This window comes from Grampus griseus (genome assembly GCF_964374135.1).
Source record: "Grampus griseus genome assembly, chromosome: 2".
Classification (NCBI taxonomy): Eukaryota; Metazoa; Chordata; class Mammalia; order Artiodactyla; family Delphinidae; genus Grampus; species Grampus griseus.
Window position 1 is genome coordinate 11466963 of NC_139018.1, and position 23153 is coordinate 11490115.

Here is a 23153-nt window from a genome sequence, read left to right on the forward strand (position 1 = left end):
AAAAAGACACCAATAAGCTCATAACCAGCTACTTTGGTATGAAACATAAGGCAGGAACAGATTTCAGAGAGGTAGATATGAATCTCTGGCTTTTGTGTTGAGAGCTCTTAAAAATGATTACTAGGAACCAAAATAGGTTCACCAGGGGAAAAAAAATCCCAAATGGAGCGTTCTTTTTTCTGATAAGGTTTACTAGAAGAGAAGCATTATAGCTTTTGCTCCTGGCCTCTGCTGACCTTGCTGACAGATCTTGTGGAATGGGCGGGGAGGGGTGAATTAAGCTGGTGTATTTATTCCCTGGGGCTCCCGTAACAAAGTTCCACAAACTAAGTGGCCTAAAACAACAGACATTCATTCTCTCACGGTTAAGGAGGCCGGAAGTCTAAAATCAAGGTGTCTGCAGGATTGGTTCCTTCTGGAGACTGAGGGGGAATCTGCTGGTGGCCGGTGGTCCTTGGCCATCCTTGCCTTGTAGCTGAGCTCGGTCACCGTCTTCATCTTCCCACAGCCTTCTCCCTGTGTGTCTCTGTGTCCAGATTTTCCTCGTCTTGAAGATACCGGTCAATGGATGAGAGTCCATCCTAATCCTGTATAACCGCATGTTAACTCGATTCCATCTGTAAGGACATTTCCAAATAAGGTCATGTTCACAGGGACCCGGGGTTAGGACTTGAACAGATCCGGGGGTGGGTGTGCACAGTTCAACCCACAGTAACAACAGCTAGTGAATGGCCTTCCCTACACCCAGCCTTGTCTCTGAGCCCCTCTCCTGTTCCAGCATCCCCCATTTGTGTCCATAGAACCATGGAGTTTTAGAGCCAGAGGGATGGTCTCATTTACTTCGTCTTCCTGACAGTCTGCTCTAGCCCCCTGTTGTGACTTGGAGCTCTTGGAGTCACAGAGGTGTCTCATGGCGGCCCAAGATCCCTGAGTTCTTTTCCTGGACACATCTTGCTCTGTCTTCTGTTGAATTACATTGCAAATAATGGTTTCTTGTTCCTCATGTGCCTTAACGTTATTTCCCCAAGAAGATTGTAACTTCCTTAAAGACTAACCTTATCGTAGTTCTGCTTGCATTTCCATGGTCTACCATGAAGCTACTGGGTATTAATAAGCACTTACTGGAGTGAGCACCTGCAGGCCGGGTGGCTGCCCCATGGCGAGTGTCTCATCACCTTCCCACAGATCTACTGAATCCTGGCATCCCACTCTCCCCAGCCCTGCCTCAGAACCCTTCTCAGCGCAGGGTGCTGGCCACTCACTGAGCAAATCCAGCCGTGGAGCAGATTGGGTTTTAGGTGAGGCTTTATCCAGGAGTTGAACCAGCTGACCAGAACCGAGTTGTTCTCCTTTTCTCGGCTCTGTTTTCTCACTTTGGACTCCATCAGCTCTCTCTCCTTCAGATCCCAGGATGACTGCTCCCAGCTGCCCGGTCTCCTAGCTTCCTCTTGTCCTCAGGGAGGGACAGTGCTCCTGTCCCAGCATTTCCAACAACAGCGCTGAGCCTGCCTCTGATTGAATGGACTCGGGTCACATGTCCTCTCCTGAGCCAGCAGCCCCAGGAGGTGGAACGTGCTGATTGGCCTGACCAAAGTCACGTGATCCCAGTGGGGCTGAGTGGGTAGAGGCAGTTTCCTGAGACCAGGTGTTGCCTCAGCCAGAGGTCAGGGCTGGTGGGGGGATGGAGAACAGAGAGATGGGTGTGGGGATGGCGCGCGGGATGCAGTCTTGCTTGTCACCCTCGTTTCAGCGTCAGTCTTCCCTCTCTAACCGGAAGGAGTGTTCTTTCCTCTCAGGAATACATTGATGCCCACCCTGAGACCATTGTCCTGGACCCCCTTCCCGCCATCAGAACCCTGCTTGACCGGTCCAAGTCCTATGAGCTCATCCGGAAGATCGAGGCCTACATGAAAGGTACGGACGTGAGTGGCTCAGCCTCCGTGGCAGTCGGCCCAGCTCGTGGACACAAGGTGGTCGTTGCGTGGGGTGGGAGGAGGGACGGGGGTCCGGTCTTTTTAAGCACTTTGACACAGGAAGCAGCTGTACGTTCTGGGGAGGGCCTTTCCTTCTCCCTCTGTGGCCAGCAGAGTTAGGAAGTAAAAGTCCTAGGGTGCTCTCTTTGGGAGACTGGCTCCAACCACTTCAAGTTTTGTTGTCTTAAACCCACGAGTGCTGATGAAGTATCCAGATAAGACAGTGGTTAGAGAGCAGAAGTGCGTGTAGAATAGCTCAGCGGCAGGCGGGCGAGTGGAGTTACGTAACCGGGCGAAAGAGACAGAGAAATTGAAGGGCCTTTGATCAAACACGTGGAGATATGTAATGTGGCGGCTGGACCTTGCGGGGTACGCTCTGTTCTCGCAGGCGGGAGCCCCCCTCTCAGCTGCAGGAACGTCTCCTGCCAGCTGCGGGCCCCTGCCCCTGAAGACTCATCCTCCCCACGTCCCAGGGCAGGGCAGCTCCAGAGAAGTCGGGCTGCCTTTCCAAGGTGTTTGTTTATGTGAGAAGGGCTTTTTGGAAAGATTCACGTTCACAGTAACCTCCTAGCTCTGCCCCCTGGTCCAGGCGTTCCCTGCTGAGAGTTCTTGTTTCACTTTAAGAGAAAGTGCTTTGCCTGGGCCTTGGGGCTGCGTGAGAATCCATCCTAGAGGCAGGAGAGGCAGCCCTTGTTCCTGCCATCCAGGCCACATGTGTGTGACCTAAAGGGGCTGCCTTGAGCCCTGACCTGGATGGTGACTTGGCCCAGGTGTTGTTCACGTGATGGTTGGACCAGTGGGTGCTTTGCCTCACAGGACCAGCATGGGGATAATGAGCGCAGGATTTACTGGGTACGTGCTGTGTGCCCAGCACCGGGCTCAGCCTTCTTCTTACAGTCTCTCTTCTGGTGCTTCTTTATAAAGGTGGGCCAGATCATCCGTCCTCCCTGTTTTGCACAGGAGGCTCTGAGAGGTTAACAGGTACGCCAGCATCACCCAAGCCTGTAAGCTGCAGAGCTAGAATCTAGCCACGTCTCTCTGACTCAGGCTCCCCAGCTCCTAACCCCTAAGCTTGACTTTCATGTCCATAGTCAGAGGGCCCCGGATCTAGCAAGCACCTGGCGTGGATGCAGTCATGGACCCTGGTCAGGAGAATTGGTGAGTGCTTGGTTCTCTAAGGAACCTGCCCTGTGCAAGAGCTGGCTGGTGGACCTGGCTGTCCTGGAAGAGGTCTTGAGGCATTTTGCCCTGGGCGCCTGGCCATCACCAGGAGACAACATGGACATGACATTCTTGGGGGGCCCCAAAGCAGGCAGCGTTTTTCAGCATGCCAGCATCCTCCCATCCTTGGGTCTGGAGTGGTCAGTGACCGTGTCAGCTTCCGTTCCCTTTGCATTCCTTCCCTGGGTTGAACCAGAACCCCCAGATGAGAAGGAAGATCTATAGTGATGTTTTGGCGGAACATTGGTTCTGGAAAGGAAATCCACCTTTTCCCAGGAAGTGTGTGTGTTAGATGCCAACTATCTGCGAAGGGACAGGAGATGACAGTATGGGGTCACCCAGGAGTGGGAGCCACTGTTCCTGCTCAGCACTTTACCCTGGAAAGCGCTGAGGCATCTGGATTGGATCTTGGAATCTGTCTCCATTTTCATGGGTAGAGAACCAGGGCTGGGATCAAGGGTGAGCTCAGGCCTAGAGCGTGAGCATGCGTGTTCAGCGGGCTGGACTGCAGGGCGCACAGGCAGCAGGGTTGTCGCTGGGGGGTGAGTACTGAGGGGGCGAAAGCCTCCCAGACAGGCCGGGGGTGTGAATGAAGCAGGGAGGGAGCTGAAGTGGGGTGCTTGTGTGGACTTGCAGACCATCGGTCAGAGGGGGGACTTCGAACACCTTGGGCAGTTGGGAACTCCATTCGAGAGCAGCCTTTGAAGGTATGGGAGCTGGTGAGTGAGGAGATGAGAGTACATTTCAGACAGGCAGTGCAGACGCGGCCTAGAGGTAGATTTTGATGGTCGTTACTGTTGTGAGGGTGACCTCCCACCCAGCCACAGGTGTGAGGGGCTGGTGACTGGCCCCCAGCGGGGACACAGACAGACCCCACTCAGCTCCAACCCAGCTGAGGTCAGCTCAGGGGCTGCCTGCTAGGGGGCCCAGTGAGAACTTGTTGACCAAACTCTCAAGCCCGGCTTGGTCCTGGGCCAGCAGGAATTGTGTGGGTGGGCCGTGACCGCTGCACCCTGGGCTTTCCTTATCGTGCACGCCGAGCCGGGCTGGTATTCTTCCAGGAGCGCAGGCAGAGGCTGGGACTTCCTGGAGCCTTTTCCTGCCCACCCGGGGCGGTACATGCGGAAGCACTGCTGGCTCCCACCTCCCATCCTCCCAGAGGCCAGACTGCTCGGCGCAGATACAGAGAACCTGCTCTGGGAAGCGCATCCCTGGCGCTCCCCTGCCGCACTCCTGCGATTCCTGGAGGCTCGCAGCCCTGTTAGTCCTGCTGTAAAGGGCCGTAATTACCCTTTCAGCTCCTCAGGTACAGCAGTCCAGGTGACACCGCTTTTGTGTTGGGAGAAGGGGCTTGGCAGAAACTCCTGGAGCTGTTGCCACCCCTGTGCCAGCGTGGCTCTCCCTGTCCTCAGAGAGCCTTGGTGGCTGCACAGAAGACAGGGCAGTGGGCGAGGCTGCTGCAGGGAGGTGACAGGGCTCCCTGCTCTGCACTGGGGGTGGGCTGGTGGGCTGTGACACACGGGGAGGGTCTCCCGGGGCTAACAGGCAGAGCCCTTGGACCGAGGGTCCACGCTCGGGCCATCCATCGCTGCACAGAGCATCAGCTGTGGGGGACAGGTGAGGCCTGCTGCCCGGAGCTTCCAGCCTCACCTGTCTGAGGACCTGGGCGGCTCTGTGTGGTTGGCGCCATCTCAGTTGCACGCTCCCAGAGCTTATCTTTTCCTAATTCAGAGCCTGGAGGGGAGGCAGGGTCCTTCCAGCTGCAGACGTGTCAGCCTGAAACCCGCTGACAAAGTTGCTGCCATAGCAGAGACCTGGAGGGTGGATGAAATGAGATGGACTTCGTTTCTCTCTCGCGTAAAAGCCCAGAGGAAGGCTGGCCGGTGCTGGCGAGCGACGGCGGGCACCTAGGCTTCCCCCAGCTCGTTGCTTCTGGCGTGGCCCTCCTGGTCCGAGGTGGTGCTGAAACTCTCACCACCACATCTACAGTCTAGACATTAGGATGGAGAGGGGACTAAGAAAAAGGGAGCAAAGGGAAATAGCCCTGGGTATCTTCTAAGGAAAAATTCTGGAAGCTACAGTAATGTTCTTTCATACCTCAGTGGTCAGAACCGAGTTACAAACTGAGCTGCAAGGGAATCGGGGAAAGTGGTCTTTATTCTGGGCAACCATGTGGCCAGCTAACATTTGGGAGCCCCATCACCATGGCAGAACAGGGAGGATGAGTTTGGGGCACAACTAGCTGTCCGCCTTCCCCTCCGGGGAGTGGGTTCCTGCCTGCGGCATCCATGGGTGAATGGCTCTTGGAATGACCTTTCCCCTTCCAGCTGGCCAGGGTGGGTGGCCTCAGCAGCACGTTCCTTCCACATAACAGCTCATACGACATGAGGTCAGTAGGCTGACGGAGTGATCCACCCAGAGTGCCTGGGCCCCAGGTTTCCCTAACAGGTGATTGCTTCTGGGTGGGGCTGCACCCACACCCTTTAGCCAGAGGCAGAGATGGCACTAAACCTGGATCCAGTTCAAACCAAGTACAGGAGCCTCCCAGAAGTTGAACACTGCCTGCTGCCGGCTTGCGGGCAGCGGGAGGCTGCGTCACCAGCCGAGATTGCTGGACACGCATCTGCAGGCCTCTTCTCTCGTGGGCACCTGCTTTCCGCATAGGGCCGGGGTTTTGAGGTGGAAGCCCCGAGACCAAGGCCTGGCTCTGCCGCCCTGGGACAAGTGATCCTGGGCAAGGCTCTAGCCGACTCCTGAAATGGTCGGAGCGATGGGCGAGAAAGCCGGGCTGTGATTGGAGATTGTGGGTTTGTGTCCTTGGCCCTGGGGGCAGCAGGTGGTGGAGGGTCTCAGGCCACAGGGCAAAGGGCTCAGAGGCCCTTCCAAGACGGCTGCCGATGAGGTGTGGCTGCCCCGGCAGCTCCCACACATGCGCTCTGGGGGTGACAGATGGCCGTCCGGACGCCGGGCCTCCCTGGGGACGGGGGGTGCACACCGCAGATCGAGCGCCTCTGCCTGTGGTTTTCTGGGAGTTTAATCAGGGCTCAGCTTGCAGGCCGTTTGGAGGCTGGATTGAAATGGAGTAATCCAGACACCAAGCAAAGAGAAAATGACATTCCGCAGAGCCTGGGAGACACGATCCCCGCACAGCAGCCGCCGCGGGGTGGGGGTGTGTGGTCGAGTTGGGGGGTCTCACTCAGAGGTGGGGGCCGGCTGTCCGCCCTTGGTGAGCTGCGGAGGGCCGTGGGTGGGAGAGGAGAGAGCGGGAGGGGCCTTGGAGTCAAGGCCTGGGCCCCAGGTCCGCCCGTGTCCCCAGTGTTGTGGTGCCTGCAGGTCACCGTTCCTCTAGGGCCGCTTTGTCAGCGCTCAGGGGGCACCCCGACTGCATGCCAAGCACTGTGTTAGCTGGTTTAATCCTCACCATGACCCTGTGAGACGGGCGGTACTGTCACCACCCCGTAGCGGTGCGGATGCTGTATCCATTGAATCTAGTTGGTTAAGGCTGCAGCGCTACTAGGGGCAGAGCTGGGGTTTGAACCCACGCCATCTGGGTGGGTTCTTAGCCAGTGGTTCCCGAATCCGGCTCCCGGCCTGACGAGGAGGGGTCGAGGCCACAATGGATGCAGTGTGGGCTCCGGCCCTGCTGCTCTTGCTCCGCCAGCTGGCACTGCCCCCGGGTGCCCTCTGCTGTCCAGGCGATGGCATTGTCCAGACAAGATCTCTGCTTCAGTCATGGAGTCTCTGCCCCGTGTGGTTATTGAGGAAACAAAAGTCCTGTCCCTTTTGAGAACAGCGGTACATTGTAATGGAAGAGAGCAGGCTTCGGCCCTGACAAGCCTGGGCTGAAATCCCAGCCCCACTGGTGCGGCCTGGGCAGTCACTGGCCCTCTCGGAGTCGTTTGCTCATCTATGATGCGCGGTTATCATCACCTCGGGGGAGGTGTGGGGAAGGTCTGGCCCTGTCCACTGCAGCAGGTGTGGCCCAGAGTTGGGCGCCCGGTGCTCTCAGCTCCTCCCCTTCGTCCCACAGGATGCCCTGGGTTTGCGTGGGAGGCACGTGGCCGAAGCTGGTAGTTAGTAGCAGGGCCTGGAGTCTCGGAGGACAAAGAGGAGAGGGGTGTAGCCCCCCGAGTCAGGATTAGCTTCCAGCTCCGATTTTGTGCAGGAGGCTGGAGTTTTGGAGTAACCCACCAGGACGGTGCTTCGCACACCTGTCGGGTGGGCCTGTGAGGAGTTGGCCCCTGTGGCACCTACCGGCCCTGGGGCTCCCCGGGTGTCAGCCTGCCCACGTCACGGGGCCGAGGGATCAGGTGTGAGGGAGGACCGGCACCAGGCCAGGCCTGGACACACTGTCGGAGCGGGTGGCCACGGAAGAGGCTCGGGCCCCGTGGGCTGACAGGGAGGCGGGGGCCTTTGCCTGGGTGCTCCGTGCCTGATTCCACTCCAGGACTTTGGGGCGTTTGGGAGAAACATTGTCCTCGTTCCCACGTCAGCCACTTCCAGCCATGTAGGCAGAGACCCCGCGTCCAGATGGAGGTGCGGGGTCTGCAGAGCAGGGTGGTAGTGGAGCACCGCCTGTCGGCCAGGCCGAGGTGGGCCCCGTGTCAACGTTAGGAGGCAGCTGGTCCTGAACCTGGCCCTGCCCCGGGGCCTGAGTCAGTCCTGAGCCCTGGCGAGTCTCCCATCTGTCACCTGCACGGAGGAGGTAAACGCCCTCGCCCAGGGTGTCGTGAGGAGAGCACGTAGGGCCGGCCTGGCCCTGGGTGGGCGGCTTCTCCTCCCCTTGTTGCTAACCCTCCCGAGGGGGCTGTAATGATCCCCTTTTTCAGTTGAGAAAAGAGAGGCTCTGGACGAGATGCCAGACTTCCTGCTCATCTGCTGGCACACGGAGATGCTCGGGCCTGGCCGGCGCCTTACACAGACCCTGCTGGGAACCCCTGTTTCCTCCTGACCCACAGACCCACCCTCTCAGGAGGCACTCCCGAGTGACCCCCCGCACCAACCCAGGCCCTGATGGCTCCTCCAGGCCTGTCCCTGCAGCCCCTGCCTGGGCAAGGCTGACCTGGGCCAGTAGGTGAGCCAGACGCTGTCTTTGTGACCTCTGGCTCCCTTTCCCCTTGTTGAGTTGACTGACCCCTGCAGACTCGAGGTCCCCAGAGCCTTCTTCCCCCTTCACACGCAGTCTCCCAGTGCCCAGGTGAGATATCTCAGCATCTCTTCCCCGGGACATGATAGGGCAGACGGATGCTCAAACACACCTGTTGGTCAAGGTTGATCAGAAAGTGCTAGACACCAGTCACTTACACTTCAGTGTGAATGTAAGACCCACCTAGTGTCTTTCCAGCTGAAAGATTTTTTTTTTCTTTTTTTTTTTTTGCCTCTCACTGTTGTGGCCTCTCCCGTTGCAGAGCACAGGCTCCGGACGCGCAGGCTCAGCGGCCATGGCTCACGGGGACAGCCGCTCCGCGGCATGTGGGATCTTCCCGGACCGGGGCACGAACCCGCGTCCCCTGCATCGGCAGACGGACTCTCAACCACTGCACCACCAGGAAAGCCCCCGAAAGAGATCTTGAGCTCTTGATGCCCCCAAACTGTTCTCCGTATCTTAAAGATGAGGAGAGAGGCCCAGGGAGGTGGGAGGACTGGCCATTGGCCACTCTGTGCCTCCAGCTCAGTCCAGGGGACACACGCCTCTGCAGTAGTCTTTTCTACAGAAACGGTGCTGTAGTGAATCTGGACTGGCCTGGCTGTGTGCATTTAGGCCAATTATTTAACTGCACCGCGGAGCCTCAGCTTTCCTATCTGTATAATGGGAATAATGATAGCAGCCCCTTCCTCACAGCGTTGTTGTAAGGATTAAACGTGGTTATGCATTTAAGGCATAAATACTCAATAGATGGTAATTCTCCTGGGTGACACTGGGTTGTGGTGTTTCAGACCACACGTGGTGTGTTGTGACCCTATGAGTCCTGGGTTCCTGAGATTCTTTTTAGCACCAAATCCATGCTGGCATCCTTGATCGTGACCTCTGTGACCCTGTGACCAGGCCCCTTGGACAGCACTCCCCTCTCCATCCATCCTTCCTGAGCACCCACACCCATGTTTGAAATGCATCATGTGTGTTTATTTTTAATTATATCAGTTTTATGGATTTATTGTAAAGTTCACATTAGCATTCCTCATATCTGTGATGGATTGGTTCCAGGACCCCCCATGGATACCGAACTCAGGATGCTGGAGTCCCTTACATAAGACGGCGTAGCGTTTGCACAGAATCTACGCACATCCTCCTGTATACTTTATTTTTTTATAGCATTTTATAAATTTATGTATGTATGTATGTATTTATTTTTGGCTGCATTGGGTCTTTGTTGCTGCACATGGGCTTTCTCTAGTTGCAGCGAGCGGGGGCTACTCTTCGTTGCAGTGTGTGTGCTTCTCATTGTGGTGGCTTGTTGCGGAGCATGGGCTCTAGGTGCACGGGCTTCAGTAGTTGCGGCACGCAGCCTCAGTAGTTGTGGCTTGCGGACTCTAGAGCACAGGCTCAGTAGTTGTGGCACACGGGCTTAGTTGCTCCGCGGCATGTGGGATCTTCCCAGACCAGGGCTAGAACCCGTGTCCCCTGCATTGGCAGGTGGATTCTTAACCACTGTGCCACGAGGGAAGTCCCAGCCTATATACTTTAAATCATCTCTAGATTACTTCTAATACCCAATGCAATGCAAATTATATGTAAATAGATGTAAATACAATAAAATGCTGTGTAAATATTTGCTGGCACATGACAAATTCAAGTTTTGCTTTTTGGAACTTAATGGAATTTTTTTTCCTGAATATTTTCTATTCGTGGTTGGTTGAACTCCGTGGATACAAAGGGCTGACTGTATACAATTTTTTTAGTATAATTGTTATTTTTAAGTAATTTTAAACTTACCCAAAAAAGGTGCAAAAAATGCTACACAAAGTGCCCGTCTGTATACCTTTGCACAGCTGCGTCCAGTGTCAACATCTTGTGTGACAGTTTATAGTTCTCTAAGCCAGGAAATTCACATCAATAGCAATACGGTTATTAAACAATTTCGCAGCTGTCCCACTGCTACCCTGTTCCTGGCTCAGGATCCAGTCTGGTTGTCCATCTGTGGACTCCGTCCACCTAGAGCTGGGCTGCAGGTTGTTTGTCTTTCATGACCTTGACACTTTGGAGGAGGCTTGACTGTTTATTTTGCTGCGTGTCCCTCAATTTGGGGGTATCTGATGTTTTCCCCTGAGTAGGTGGGGATTCTGCATTCGGGGCAGGAGCGCCACACCAGCAATACTGTTCCCCCCTCCGGTCAGGAGGACATGACATCAACGTGTCTTCCCACTGGCTAATAGATTATTTGGTCAGAGTTGTGTCTGACATGGTTCTCCTCTGCAAATTTCTGTTTTTCTCTTTGTGTTGGCAGTTATCTCATAAGGAGACACTTTGCAGTCATCCTGTTTCTTGTCAGACTTTTACCCACTTTTTTTTTTTTTTTAAAGCATCCATTGATGGTTCTTGATGACAGTTGCTGCTATTACGGTTTTTGCCAAATGGTCTTTGTATAGAGTTTTTTTTTTTTTTTTAATAAGTTTATTTATTTATTTATTTTTGGCTGTGTTGGGTCTTCGTTGCTGCACGCAGGCTTTCTCTAGTTGTGGCGAGCGGGGGCTACTCTTTGTTGCAGTGCGCGTGCTTCTTATTGCAGTGACTTCTCTTATTGTAGAGCACAGGCTCTAGGCGTGCAGGCTTCAGTAGTTGTGGCACGCGGGCTCAGTAGTTGTGGCTCGCAGGCTCTAGAGTGCAGGCTCAGTAGTTGTGGCAAACGGGCTTAGTTGATCTGCGGCATGTGGGATCTTCCCGGACTAGGGCTTGAACCCGTGTCCCCTGCATTGGCAGGCGGATTCTTAACCACTGCACCACCAGGGAAGTCCCTATACAGAGTTTTAAAGAGTGAGTGTGCCTCCCTTCGCTCCAGTTGCACTGGAAAGTGACAGGGACTCCTCGGCCTTCTCAGACATCCATGGTGGGGAGGGGCATCCATGGGGCCCCAGCATGATCTCATTTGTAAACAAAGGCAAAGGCAAAGATGAGAATTAAGAAGGAAAAGGAAAAGTTGGGGGTTGTGTCAGATATGGTGGAGAAATCGGGAGTAGACACGTTTCTTTGCTGCAGGACTTTTCAGAGCCTTTATGTGCTAATATGAATCTTCAGTCTCTCAGAGGCAGGCAAACTGAATTTTACCACCGGTGGAAGTTGCGCTGATAGCTTATATTTACAAGTAGAGAAAAAAATGCTAATTAAATTCTGACACACCATAAATGATGAGCCACATCTTAACTTCAGAGATGGAAAATGAAGAAAACAAAAGAAAACCAAACCCACACCCTAGAATCGATGAAATACAGCAATGTTTACCCTTTTCCACTTAATCAGTTATGGGCCCTCATCTCGTTTTTGTTGCGCTTATGGTAAGAGGCCTGGTCCACCCAGCACACCTCAGGAATTGCTGGACTGGATGCCTCCTGAGGGCCGCTCACCCCCAGCCCTGCTCAGATGTGGTCCTGAAGTCCCTCTGTCAGCAGGCAGGGCCCTGATTGCCAGTGGCTCAAATCTGTTTGGCCCGCACCTCTCTTCCCAGAGGCAGCCGCTCTTAAGTATGGAATCCATCCTTCCAGGCTCTTCTTATACATGTACAAATACATGTGTGCTTAAAAAAAGAAAGAAAGAAAAGAAACAGTGTCCTACTACTTGTGTTCTCCTATAACTTGCTTTTTCTCCACTGAACATATGTCTTGGCTTCTTTCCAGGATGAGGACAACTGGGTCTGATCTGCCCTTTTTGATGACAGCATAAGATTTCAGCATGTGAATGAAAAAACCCATAATTTACTCAATTATACTGGGCTCATAAAGTCATTCCAGTTTGATTTGGATTTTTCCTTTTAACTGAGCTGCAGTAAACACAGGTCTTTGCATAGGTCTGTAAAATTAATCCCTAGAAGTGGAATTTCCCGAAGACCACTATAAACGTTTCTCACTTTGCAGATATTGCTGGATTGTTCTTCAAAAGGTGTGAACAGGGCTTCCCTGGTGGCGCAGTGGTTGAGAGTCCGCCTGCCGATGCAGGGGACACGGGTTCGTGCCCTGGTCCGGGAAGATCCCACATGCCGCGGAGCGGCTGGGCCCGTGCGCCATGGCCGCTGAGCCTGCGCGTCTGGAGCCTGTGCTCCACAACGGGAGAGGCCACAGCAGTGAGAGGCCTGTGTACCACAAAAAAAAAAAAAAAGAAGAAGGTTTGAACAAATTTTACTCCTTATAGTGTGTGGCTGCTGGAGAAATGATAACTGTCTTACCTTCATTTGCATTTCTTCCATGATTGACAAGATCATGCATTTCTTCTTGTGTCTGTTGCCCCTTTGCATTTCTTCTGTGTATGAATTTTTTCATGTTAGTTGCCCATTTTTCTCTTGGGTTGTTGGTCTTTTTCTTATTGATTGGTTAGAGCCCCTTTGGGGGTTAAGGAGATTGTCTTATTGTTTAAATATATGGACTGTTTCGTTGCTGGAAGCTTCATCTTTGCACTGGACCAAGCTAACATTTTCTATTCTGCTTTTAGAATATGTATGGCCAGAGAGAGCACTTCAAATATTATTTTTTAAACGTCTTGAAAACAGCAAAGGCTGCTGCATTTTGGGAGTTGGAGCCGAGTGGGGCAGTGAGCCTTTGGGTCCGGAAGGGGCCATAAATCAGTGCAAACAGCTGCCACAGAGTTAATCCGCGTTTCCAGCAACCGTTTCCACAAGCTGGAATGGGACTCAGGAATGTCCCTGTCTCCACCGGGGCCAGTGTCTAACTTCCACACTCCTGGCCTCGAGCACACTGGGTGCAGATAGCACTCTGTCCCCTCGAGAAGAAACAGGTCCTTAGCTGAGTCAGACGGGATGGAAACTGGTCCAGCTGACCAGGGCCATGTCAGACTGGGGACTGTCAGACCTGTGGCCTGTGTTCCCCTCTGTCCCTGCCCAGAAGCCGCCCCCTCCCCCAATTTCGGGCTGGTTCCCCACCTTCCAGTGTTTTCGCCAACAGCACACCTGCAGCTGGGGAGCTGAGGATCAGGCTGGTAGCAGGGAGGTAGCAGCTGCAGCAGGGCCTTAGGGGGGCCCCTCAGAAGCCTCCAGGGAGCAGGGTAGGGGCTGCAGCCACTGCTGAAATGCACCCATCCCCCTACCCAGTGTCTCCAAATAACACAGTCAAGGTCCCCCTTTGAAAACTCATAATAACGAAGCCTATTAGTTTCCTATTGCTGCATAACAGGTAACTACAAACTGAGTGGCTTTCAACATCCCCCCTTCGTTATCTCACAGTTCAGTAGGTCAGAAGTCTACCTGGTGTGGCTGGTTTCTGGTCTCAGGGTGTCTCAGATGGGAATCAAGGTGTCGGCTGGGCTGCGTTCTCATCCGAAGGCCCCGAGGAAGAGCCCGCTCCCAGGCTCATGCTTGTTGGCAGGAATCACTTCCTTGTGGCTGTAGGACTGAGGTCCCAGTTTCCCTGCTGGCTGTCAGCAAGGGGCCACCCTCTGCTCTTATAGCCCCCATATTCCTTCTCATGGGCCCCTCCATCTTCAAGCCAGCAAAGGCTGTCCGGCCCTCCCTGTGCCTCAGGCAGCACCAGGCTGGGCCTCTGCACGGCCCACCTGCCGAGCCCTCCCTCACCACGTGAGCGGCAGGGACACAGCATGAGCCTGTTGTGAGCGGCAGGGACACAGCATGAGCCTATCGGCACTCAGGAAGTGCCGCTTCTCTCTGCCTCCCCTCAGGGGGTCCTGGGGCCGAGCACCGTCCAGGCTGGCTCCTGGGCCCTGAGGCCTCCAGGTTCACTGCCTGGTCTGTGTGGCCGTGGGCCTGGGTGGATGGAACCCTGGCCTCTCCTCACATCCACTGTCCTCATGTGACCTTCTGAGGTGTCAGGCCCTTCTTCCCCTCAGACGCCGTGGGTGAACTGGACGGTGAGTAGTGAGTGCCCGGTCGTGCCTGGGGAAGGCTCGCCCCGGGCTGCCTCAGCGCCCAGCTCCCGTACACCCTTCACTTTCGGCCGCGCTCAGCCTCCGACTCCGTCTGAGCCCCTTGGTGCCTGAGCCCCGGGCAGGGCCTTCTCTCCTCCCTTTTCCCAGAGAGGGGAGGGTGCCTCAAGGGCCACCTGTGTCCTGAGCCTGATACTCATGAGACAGTCCAACTCCTGGGGAGCCCTCACCCCATCGTGGGTTCAGAATGGATGCCCAGGTTGTTGACTGGGCCTCAGCGTGCAAGGAGCAGACCCAATGCCAACTGACGGCAGCCAAGCCGTACGTGGTGCTTCCCCCTGCACGGCCCCTCACGGCCCCTCATCTAGTCCTCACATCCTCACAAAGAGCCTAGGGTGTAGGTGTTACCCCCATCTTGCAGATGTGGAAACAGAGGCACAGAGGGGCGGCCAGCCCAGGGGGAAACAGTGGACCTGGGATCGGAACCCAGGCACCCAGCCCACCACTGCATACACCCATGGCCTATGAGGGGCTACGCGGATGAGGATCTGCCTCTCCCAGGATCAGCCCAAAGCCCTGGCAGATTTCCAGGTGGTTCCCATGAGTCAGGCTCCCCAGTCCCCACATCTCCAGGGCATGTGGCTTCGAGGGCTGGAACTTGAATGACTTAAACAAAACAAAACATATTATTTCAACTTCATGTCATCTGGGGCTGTGAATGGGTCTGAAGAGACAGGATGATGTCACCGTTGTCCAATCGTTTCCACCCTTTTGAAGCCCGACACAAATCCCCCCACGAATCCAGCCTCTGTGCCTCAAGGGGGCCTCGGGCTGTAGGGAGAGATGAGTCACCTTTAATAAAGGCAATGCAGAGTGAACTGGAAGTAGGTGCTAGGGGATGCGCGGGGTCAGAGCAGGGGACAGTTCCCGAGTGTCACTGGGGGGAATCAGCAGAGGTTCTGACTTATCGAGGTGGGGCGGGGCGGCTTGGGGGCATCCCAGGAAGATGCCTCCTGAGGAGAGAGGGGAGGCGAGGGTAGAGCACTGCCTTGGGGAGCCCTTCCGTGGCCAGGCTGGTGGACGGGACATTATACTGTGGACCGGGGGGGGCAGGAGAGTCAAGGTAAGGACGCGAAGCATCCTGTCCTCACGCCCAGGCCTGGCTCCACTTCAGAGACCACTTCCATCTCTTCTCGTCCGTGGGCCGTCCGTCCAGGCCTTTCCTGGCCGCCGCCTCCTGATCCGGGCCTGCGGCTGCTTTCCCTCCCCGACTTGTCTGTTCTGCATTGCTGGGTGGCTACCGTCACCACGAGCCAAAAAGCCACTCGTTTGTTTTCAGAGGGGCTGTCAGGCTAAGACTTGGCTCGCCCAGGATGCACAGATGTCTTTCCCCATCTAGGATTCGAGAACACGTGGCTCCTGCCCCTAACAGGATGACGGCAGGGGCCAGGTGACTTTGGACAATCAGGCACCAGACGAGGCATGAACACTGGAGTCTGTGGGTTGGCGGGCCAGGCCAGCACTCAAGCCCCATGGCCACAGTCACTAGGGCTGTGCCAGACCAACAGCGCCGCGTGGTGGCCAGTCGAGGAGTTGCAGGCCACCTCCTTTCTTTCCCTGTGCTGGTCAGTTGTGTTCCTCCATGCCCCCCCCTTTCTCCTTTTGTTTCCGGGCTCACAGCTCACGCTTATTCAGTTCATCTCACACACGTGCACTTGTCAGAGAGTTTCCACTGACGGCTGCCGTCTCTGAGCAGCACTGAGCTAGGGGTCAGGCCAGGTCCTGACCCCAAGGAACGTACTGCCCGGTTGCACAGTCAGAACCCAAATGTGTGGAAATTTACTAGGGGACCAGAGATGAGCAAGCAAACAAGGTAGCGACGCAGGAGAGAGATGGTAGTGGAACAGGTGAGACTGCCAGTAGGAGATGCTGGGGAGGTGTCATTGTTAGGAGACAGCTTGTTCCCAGGGGCTTCGGGGAAGCTGAGTGACACCGGCTGAGCGGGTTGTTGCCGACTGGTGGGAGGAGGGGCGTCCCCGAGGCGTGTGGGGCGGGGGGTGATGAGGATACCACTGTGCGTGGAGCCGGGCTGTGGCTGGGAATGGTCTTGGCTCTGCATCTGGGAGGAGCTGGGAAGTGAGTTAGATTTCCAGGGCTGCTACAGCAAAGCGCCACAGACTGGGCGGCTTAAATCACAGAAGTTAATTTTCTCACATTTCTGGAGACTGGAAGTCCAAGGTCCAGGTGCCGGCAGGGCTGGTTTCCTCCGAGGCTTCTCTCCTTGGCTTGTAGGGGGCTGTCTTCTCCCCGTGTCTTGTCATGGTCTCCCCTCTGTCTCCTGTCTCCTCTTCTTAAGAACATGAGTCAGTTGGATTAGGGCCCCCATGTGACCTCGTTTTAATTTAATCCCCTCTTTAAGGGCCGTATCTCCACATAATAGCCACATTCTGAGGTCCTGAGCATTGGGCCTTCAGCATATGAATTTGGGGGGACGCAGTGCAGCCCGTAATGGGAAGGCAAACAGAATCATGTCGCAGGAGCCTGGAAAGGCTCTTCGCTCACGTCAGCCTTGGACAGTTATTGAGCTGAGAGCTGCTTCAATATATAGGTCGGAGCTTTAGGAAGATGACCCAGGATCCAGCCGCTGTGTGTAGTTTGGGGTGGATGGTAGGTGAGGTGGGCAGGATGCCAGGAATCCAGTGGTTTGAGGGTGTTGCAGCCACAGTGGGGAGAAGATGGTTCTGGGGTGAGAGTACCAAGAAGGGGGCTCCTTGGTTAACAAACGCCAGCAGCTGGGAGGAAGCCCCAGCCCTGGGCCGCCGCACTTGTTCTGTCCGTCCCGGCGAAGCGTCCAGGGCTTGAACCTGGGATGGGTCGTGCTGGGCAGGCTGGGGCCACTACAGCTACCCAGACGCCGGGGTGCAGCCGCCCTTGCTGGAGGGAACTGTTTCGTAATTTTAAAATACATTTTGTAAACGTGGGGCAGTGGGAGACAACCCTGTGAAGTCGGTACTATTTTTGTTGTCCTCTTTCCCGCGAGGAAGCTGAGGCCGAAGGAAAGTTACTTGGCCAGCGTGGCACAGCTGATATGAGCTGGAGCGGGGATTCAAACCCAGGCACGCCAGGCCCTGGTGAGCCCACAGGAGAGGCCTCCTCCGAGGTGTGGGAGAAGAGGGTGCTCAGAGGAGGGGGGTGGCCTGACCCAGGGCTTGGAGCACGAGCAGGAGCTTCCCAGGCCAGGAAGGAGCTGGAAGAAGGGGCCTGCAGGGCCGAGGGACCGGCATGTGCAGAGAGGCTCCAGGGCCTGTGAAATCAGGGGGTTAGTTTTCTCAACTCTCAGAAGATTGAGTGAGAGCCGGGACCCTGCCCACGCCTCCCCGCTCCCGTGCCTGCTGTCAGTGACACGGTGGATCTCCTCACTCTTCCCTCCTGAATAAGGCTCTTTCCTGCCATACAACACAGGCCCCAGGGAATGGGGAGTGGCCCAGGGAAGCAGGGCCGAGCCCAGCTCTGAGAGGCAGCATTTGGTGCCCCGAGCTGGGGGGTCCTGGGCCGAGACGTGAGGGAACCTGCCTTTTTTTTTTTTTTTTTGCGGTACGCGAGCCTCTCACTGTTGTGGCCTCTCCCGTTGCGGAGCACAGGCTCCGGACACGCAGGCTCAGCGGCCATGGCTCACGGGCCCAGCCGCTCTGCGGCATGTGGGATCTTCCCGGACCGGGGCATGAACCCGCGTCCCCTGCATCGGCAGGCGGACTCAACCACTGCGCCACCAGGGAAGCCCGAACCTGCCTTTTGATAAGGGCCACCTCCCTCCAGCCAGGAGAGCTGGGAGCCCAGGCCAGCGCTTCGTTCATTCACTTGTACACTTGTTCGTTGGGGATGCAGCCATGAACGCGGTAGACAGGGCCCCTGCCTGAAAGGTGGAGCCCCAAGTCGAGGCAGCAGCTCTCTGACTGAGGAGGGAGGGTTTGCATGGACTGAAATTTCCGGCCTTCACCGAGGCCCACCGGGATGTCGCCTTCCCCCGAGAAGCCCTCCCTGGTTTCTCCAGGATGCAGTTAGAAGTCTGCACGCGATCCCTAGCGCAACCCCGCTCTCCTGGGGGTCGGTCTGCTGGCTCATACCTGAGTCACACGCTCCCTCGGCTCTGCCTTCAGCACGCAGGGCTTGGGGTGCACCTGTTGGGAGCCGGGTGAGGGGCCCTTCGCCACCACCCGGCTCCCGGAGGCACCTGTGAGCCCAGAGGCTCCCCTGTCGTGTCGTTTGGGGGTGGGGGTGTGAACAGATGGCAACTCCAGGCCCTTGCCCACCACACTCCCTGCACCCCCATCCCCGCCAAGGGGGAGCTGGCTTCTTTAGCTGGCATTTCGCAGCACTTTTTCCTCATCCTTCCAACTCCAGCAAGTAGACAGGAGTGATTCATTATGACCCCCGGTCTACTGATAGGAGCCCAAGACCTGAAAGGCCACGTGGCTCGCCTGGGCCCAGGGGAGCTGCCGGAACTTGCATGCACGTCTCCGGGCCCCCGTCCAGAGCTTTCGCTCACTGGGTCATGCACGGGCCTCGCCCCCAGCCCCCCACGCCAGCCGGTGTCTCCAAGCCTCGCTCCCTCTGCCGCGGGGCCTGCTCGACCCTGAGTGACCGTGTGTGCGGGGGTGGGACCGTTCACTATGTCACCCGTCATCCTCCCTCATGAAAGTACTGCCCAGATTTCTGAAAAAGGGACTGCCTGGGGCTGGGAAGGCATGGTCAAGACCCAGCATTGCTGGTGCCCCAGGAAACTGCCCCCGTCCCTCTGGGAAGCAGCATGACCCTGTGGCAAGAGCGCGGACCCCCTCCTGGGAATGCGGCCTGTGGAAATGACTCATCACAAGCGCAGAGCCTTATCACGCATGAGAGGTGTTCAGTCCATGGCGGAGGAAGATTGGCACAAACATGAATGTCTGACCCGAGGGGAAGTGTTGCCAGTCAGGTGACCAGGAAATGCAAAACCACGGGAAAATACTGGTGGCAGCAGCATTCGGTAAAAACAATTAAAAAGGAAAGTCCAGTCACAGTCACAGCAAAGTAGATAAACAAGATGCTTCTGCAGGGGAAAGTCCTCCAGAGAAGCCAGTGGCCAGGCTGAGAGGGGACAGCTGTGACAGCTGTCGTCTTTTCAGATGGAACAAACCTGGGTGGGCAGGCCTCGAGGGAGCGGAGTGTGAGGACGCAACGGTGGCCCGAGGGCCCAGGTAGAAGGCAGGCGGCCTGGAATGTGGGACATTGGCGCCCAGGCACACTGACCATAGGCTCCGCGTCTGTCCAGATGTGGCCTAGATGCCCGAGGAGCTGGCCTTGTGCAGAGGGCGCTGTCAGAGATCGGTCCCTTCACTCAACAAGTACTTGTTGAGCGCCTACTGTGTACCTCAGTGTTCTAGGCACTGGGCCCACAGCAGTGAATAAACCCACCAGCCCCTGCCGTCATGGAGCCAGTTTTCTAGAGAGGGAGACAGAGCCCTCGAATGTAGTAACTCCTCCCCCTGGCACGTCCCAGGTGAGTCCTCCCCGCTGCCTAGGAGCACGCAGCGGGCTCCAGGCCCTCGGAGCTGCTTCTCTGGCCTGTCTGCAGCTCCTCTCGCCTCAGCACAGCCCTCACTCGTGGGTGTCATTCTCTGGGGCCCCGCCCTGCAAAGGATTCCCACTCTGCATGTCCTTGGGGACTGTCCCTGCCCCAGGTTTTGTTTCCACTGGGTTTCATCTGGGTGAAGAAGTTATACCTGTCTGGGAGAAAAGAACTGAAACAGAGTCTTGTCACAGCTGTCCCCAGGCCCTGCATCGCCGGGGCCCCCCCAAGGCTTCCTTCACATCTGTGTGCAGAGGGCCCGTTCTCCTGGCACCATGCTGGGCACAGCCAGGGAGCCAAGGAGGGTGAGGCCCGGGGCCCAACATCCCCGGTAGCTGGACATGGACCGGCAGCCACGATTCAGAACCTACCCACTCTCCAGGTGGCCTTGCCCAGTGTAGTAATAGAAATAGCAGCCACTGCTATGTGCCTATTAGGTGCCAAGGCCTCCCAACAACCCTCTAGGGAGGCATCGCTCCCATTTTACAGATGAGAAGAGCAAGGCCCAGCATTGTTCAGTCATTTGCCAAAGGTTACAGCTAGTTTACCCCAGGTTCAGTCAGGCTTCAAGGCTGCACCTTCAAAGTGCTGTCTCCGCCTCTCCCCTGCCCCTAGTTTCCTCTTGTAGCACCTGTTTGTCATTGTCTTTTGTCCTCTTGCTAGCTCTGTATCACCTGCCACCAGTTGCATGGGGGCGTGGCCACCTGCCAGAGAGGACAGGGCAGTGATGTGACTCGGACACCTGGATCCTCACCCTGGGCCTGCCTATGACTTGTGTATGGTCTTGAACTATTCTCTTCCCCTCTCTGGACGTGATAGGACTTGCCATCTCTGAGGACCTCTGGCTTCACGTTCTCTGATGAGGGTAGCAGAGAGGGAAGAGCGGGTGTTTCAGGTTCCCAGGGGCTAATATTTCAGCTCTTAACAGAACACAACCCACCATCTGACTAAAAAAAAAGCCTCTTTCCAACTCCCATCCAGAAATAAAGACGACAAATAAATAAGCGGCAGTAGCCTTTTTCGGGGAACCAGAAATAGCGCCCAGTGCTGACTGATAGAAAGAGTCTTATTCTATTTGGGGGAGAAGAGCTGTTGGCACTGTTGTGATTTTCCCAGGGCGGAGCTGGAGGGAACTCTGCTGTCGCTGTCCCTCACATGGGGCGGGGCCGGCTCCACCGCTGCAGGGCCCGGCTGCTTCCTCGACACTCCCACTCAGGAGACCTCTGTGTCCACGAACTAGACTGATGTCACCGTCTTCATCTCAAAGGCTGGGTCCATTTGTATGACCAGACGACAGCGTGTCCTCAAGCAGGGCCTTTGCACTGGCCGTTCCGTCTGCCAGGAGTGCGTTTCGTTTCCCCCAGATGCCCAGGCCGACTGCTCGCCTTCCTGTGTCTTTGCTCAGCGAGGCACATCTCGATCACACCTCCACCTCCACTGGCAGCCCCCTCGCGCTCCCCGTGTCGCCTGCCAGCACCATCTAGCTGTCCATTTTACTCATCCATCGGGCTTATTGTCCGGTCCCTGCACCTGGAATGTCAGCTCCACGAGGCAGCGTTGCTTGTGTTCCTTCATTGCTGGGTCTCTAGCTCCAGGGATACAACACATTTTTTTGTTGGTGACCGGTTGTTGAAACCAAAATAGAAACGGTAGTAGTTTCTAATTTACTGTGATTTCACAGGCGTGGCAGGGTGATTTTGGCTACAAGCAGCCAGAAATTGGGTCAAGCAGTAGAGTCATCGTGGCCTGCTGTACCCGAGTCCAGCGTTGGGACAGGCCCCGGGCGTGTGGCAACCTGCAGCCCAGTGAGGGACACAGGTTCCTTTCCAGCCTCTGCCCTGTGGGCACAGGACTGCCTTCCCCCAAGGCTGACCCCCACAGACTGAGCTTGGTCTGTGGGCGTTTCAGGCCGCATGATCAGGGAGGTCTTGGTCCCGGGCCCACCCTGGAGAGGGCGTGGGGTTTGCAGCTGGTAGTGCCTGTTGCTCAGGGTGTGGTCAACAAGCTCCAAGTTAGGATAAAGGAGGAAGAGCATGACGCTGTGCCTGGGCCCCTCTTTCTTGTCACGCTCGGTCCTTGGCCTCCTCTGCTGGGTCCTGCCATCACCCAGGCTACCACCTCAGACCCCAGAGCCTGAGATTTCAGAACGGTGTGGCTGTCTGGCCTAATGCTGGATGCAGCCTGTTCATTGGAAGTGTCTCATCTCTGCATTTCATCTGGACCCCAGATCTCTCCGGGAGAGCACTCTCCTCATCCTTCTCTGATTCACCCTGGCCTTGGCAGGGGCGGGGCTGGGGGACGGGTCTCTGCAGGTTTTCTGGAGGATCGAAGGAGACACTGTACCCGAAGCGTTTTTAGCCCAGTTTCCCGCAGGGAGCGAGTGCTCGCTGGGTGGCAGCCGCTACCGCTGGGGTTTTTTCCTTATTTTTCTTTTTCAATTGGTATAAGCCACATACCATAAAATCCACCTTTTTAAAGTGTAGATACAGTTCAGTAGGTTTGAATATATTCACAGAGCTGTACAGCCATCACAATTATCTAATCCCAGAACATTTTCATCACCGCAAAGAGGAATGTTCCCATTTGCAGTCACTCCCCATTCCACCTGCCCCCCAGGCCCTGGCAACCACCAGTCTCCTTTCTGTCTCTGGATTGGCCTATCCTGGACACTTGGGATAAATGAAGTCATATATTTTGTGGCTTTTCTAACTGGCTTCCTTCACTTAGCAGAATGTTTTCAAGGTTTATCTATGTTGTAGCATGAATCAGTGTTTTTTATGGCTGGATATATTCCATTGCATGGTTATATCACATTTTGTTTACCCACTCATCAGTTGATTGACATTTGGGTTGTTGCCACTCTTTGGCTGTGATGAATCACGCTGTTATGAACATTCCTGGACAGGTTTTCTGTGGACATATGTTTCTGTCCTCTTGGTTGTATAGCTAGGAGTGGACTGCGGGGTCGCACTGGAACTATGTTTAACTGTTTGAAGAACTGCCACACTGTTTCTCAGAGCAGCTGGACCATTTTACATTCTCACCAGCAATGTCAGGACACTTGTTATCGTCTGTCTTTTTGGTTGTAGCCAACCTATAGGTGTGGTTTTGATCTTCATTCCTCTGATGGCTAATGATGTTGAGCATCCTTTCCCGCGCTTATTGGCCATTCATAGGTCCTATTTTGAGAACTGCCCATTTCAGATCCTTTGCCCTATTTTTTTTTTTTTTTTTTTGTGGTACGCGGGCCTCTCCCTGTTGTGGCCTATCCCGTTGCGGAGCACAGGCTCCGGATGCGCAGTCTCAGCGGCCA

At 55.6% G+C, this 23153-nt stretch overlaps 1 protein-coding gene across 1 annotated transcript in view; it reads left to right on the plus strand.

Annotated features, from left to right (window-relative positions):
* The window catches only part of ITPK1 (inositol-tetrakisphosphate 1-kinase), a 162101-nt gene that overhangs the window by 114285 nt on the left and 24663 nt on the right, over nucleotides 1–23153 (plus strand). Inside the window, exon 5 of the mRNA XM_082647731.1 lies at nucleotides 1797–1914. Within this exon, the coding sequence (XP_082503857.1) occupies nucleotides 1797–1914 (118 nt within the window). The remainder of the gene's footprint in view (nucleotides 1–1796; nucleotides 1915–23153) is intronic.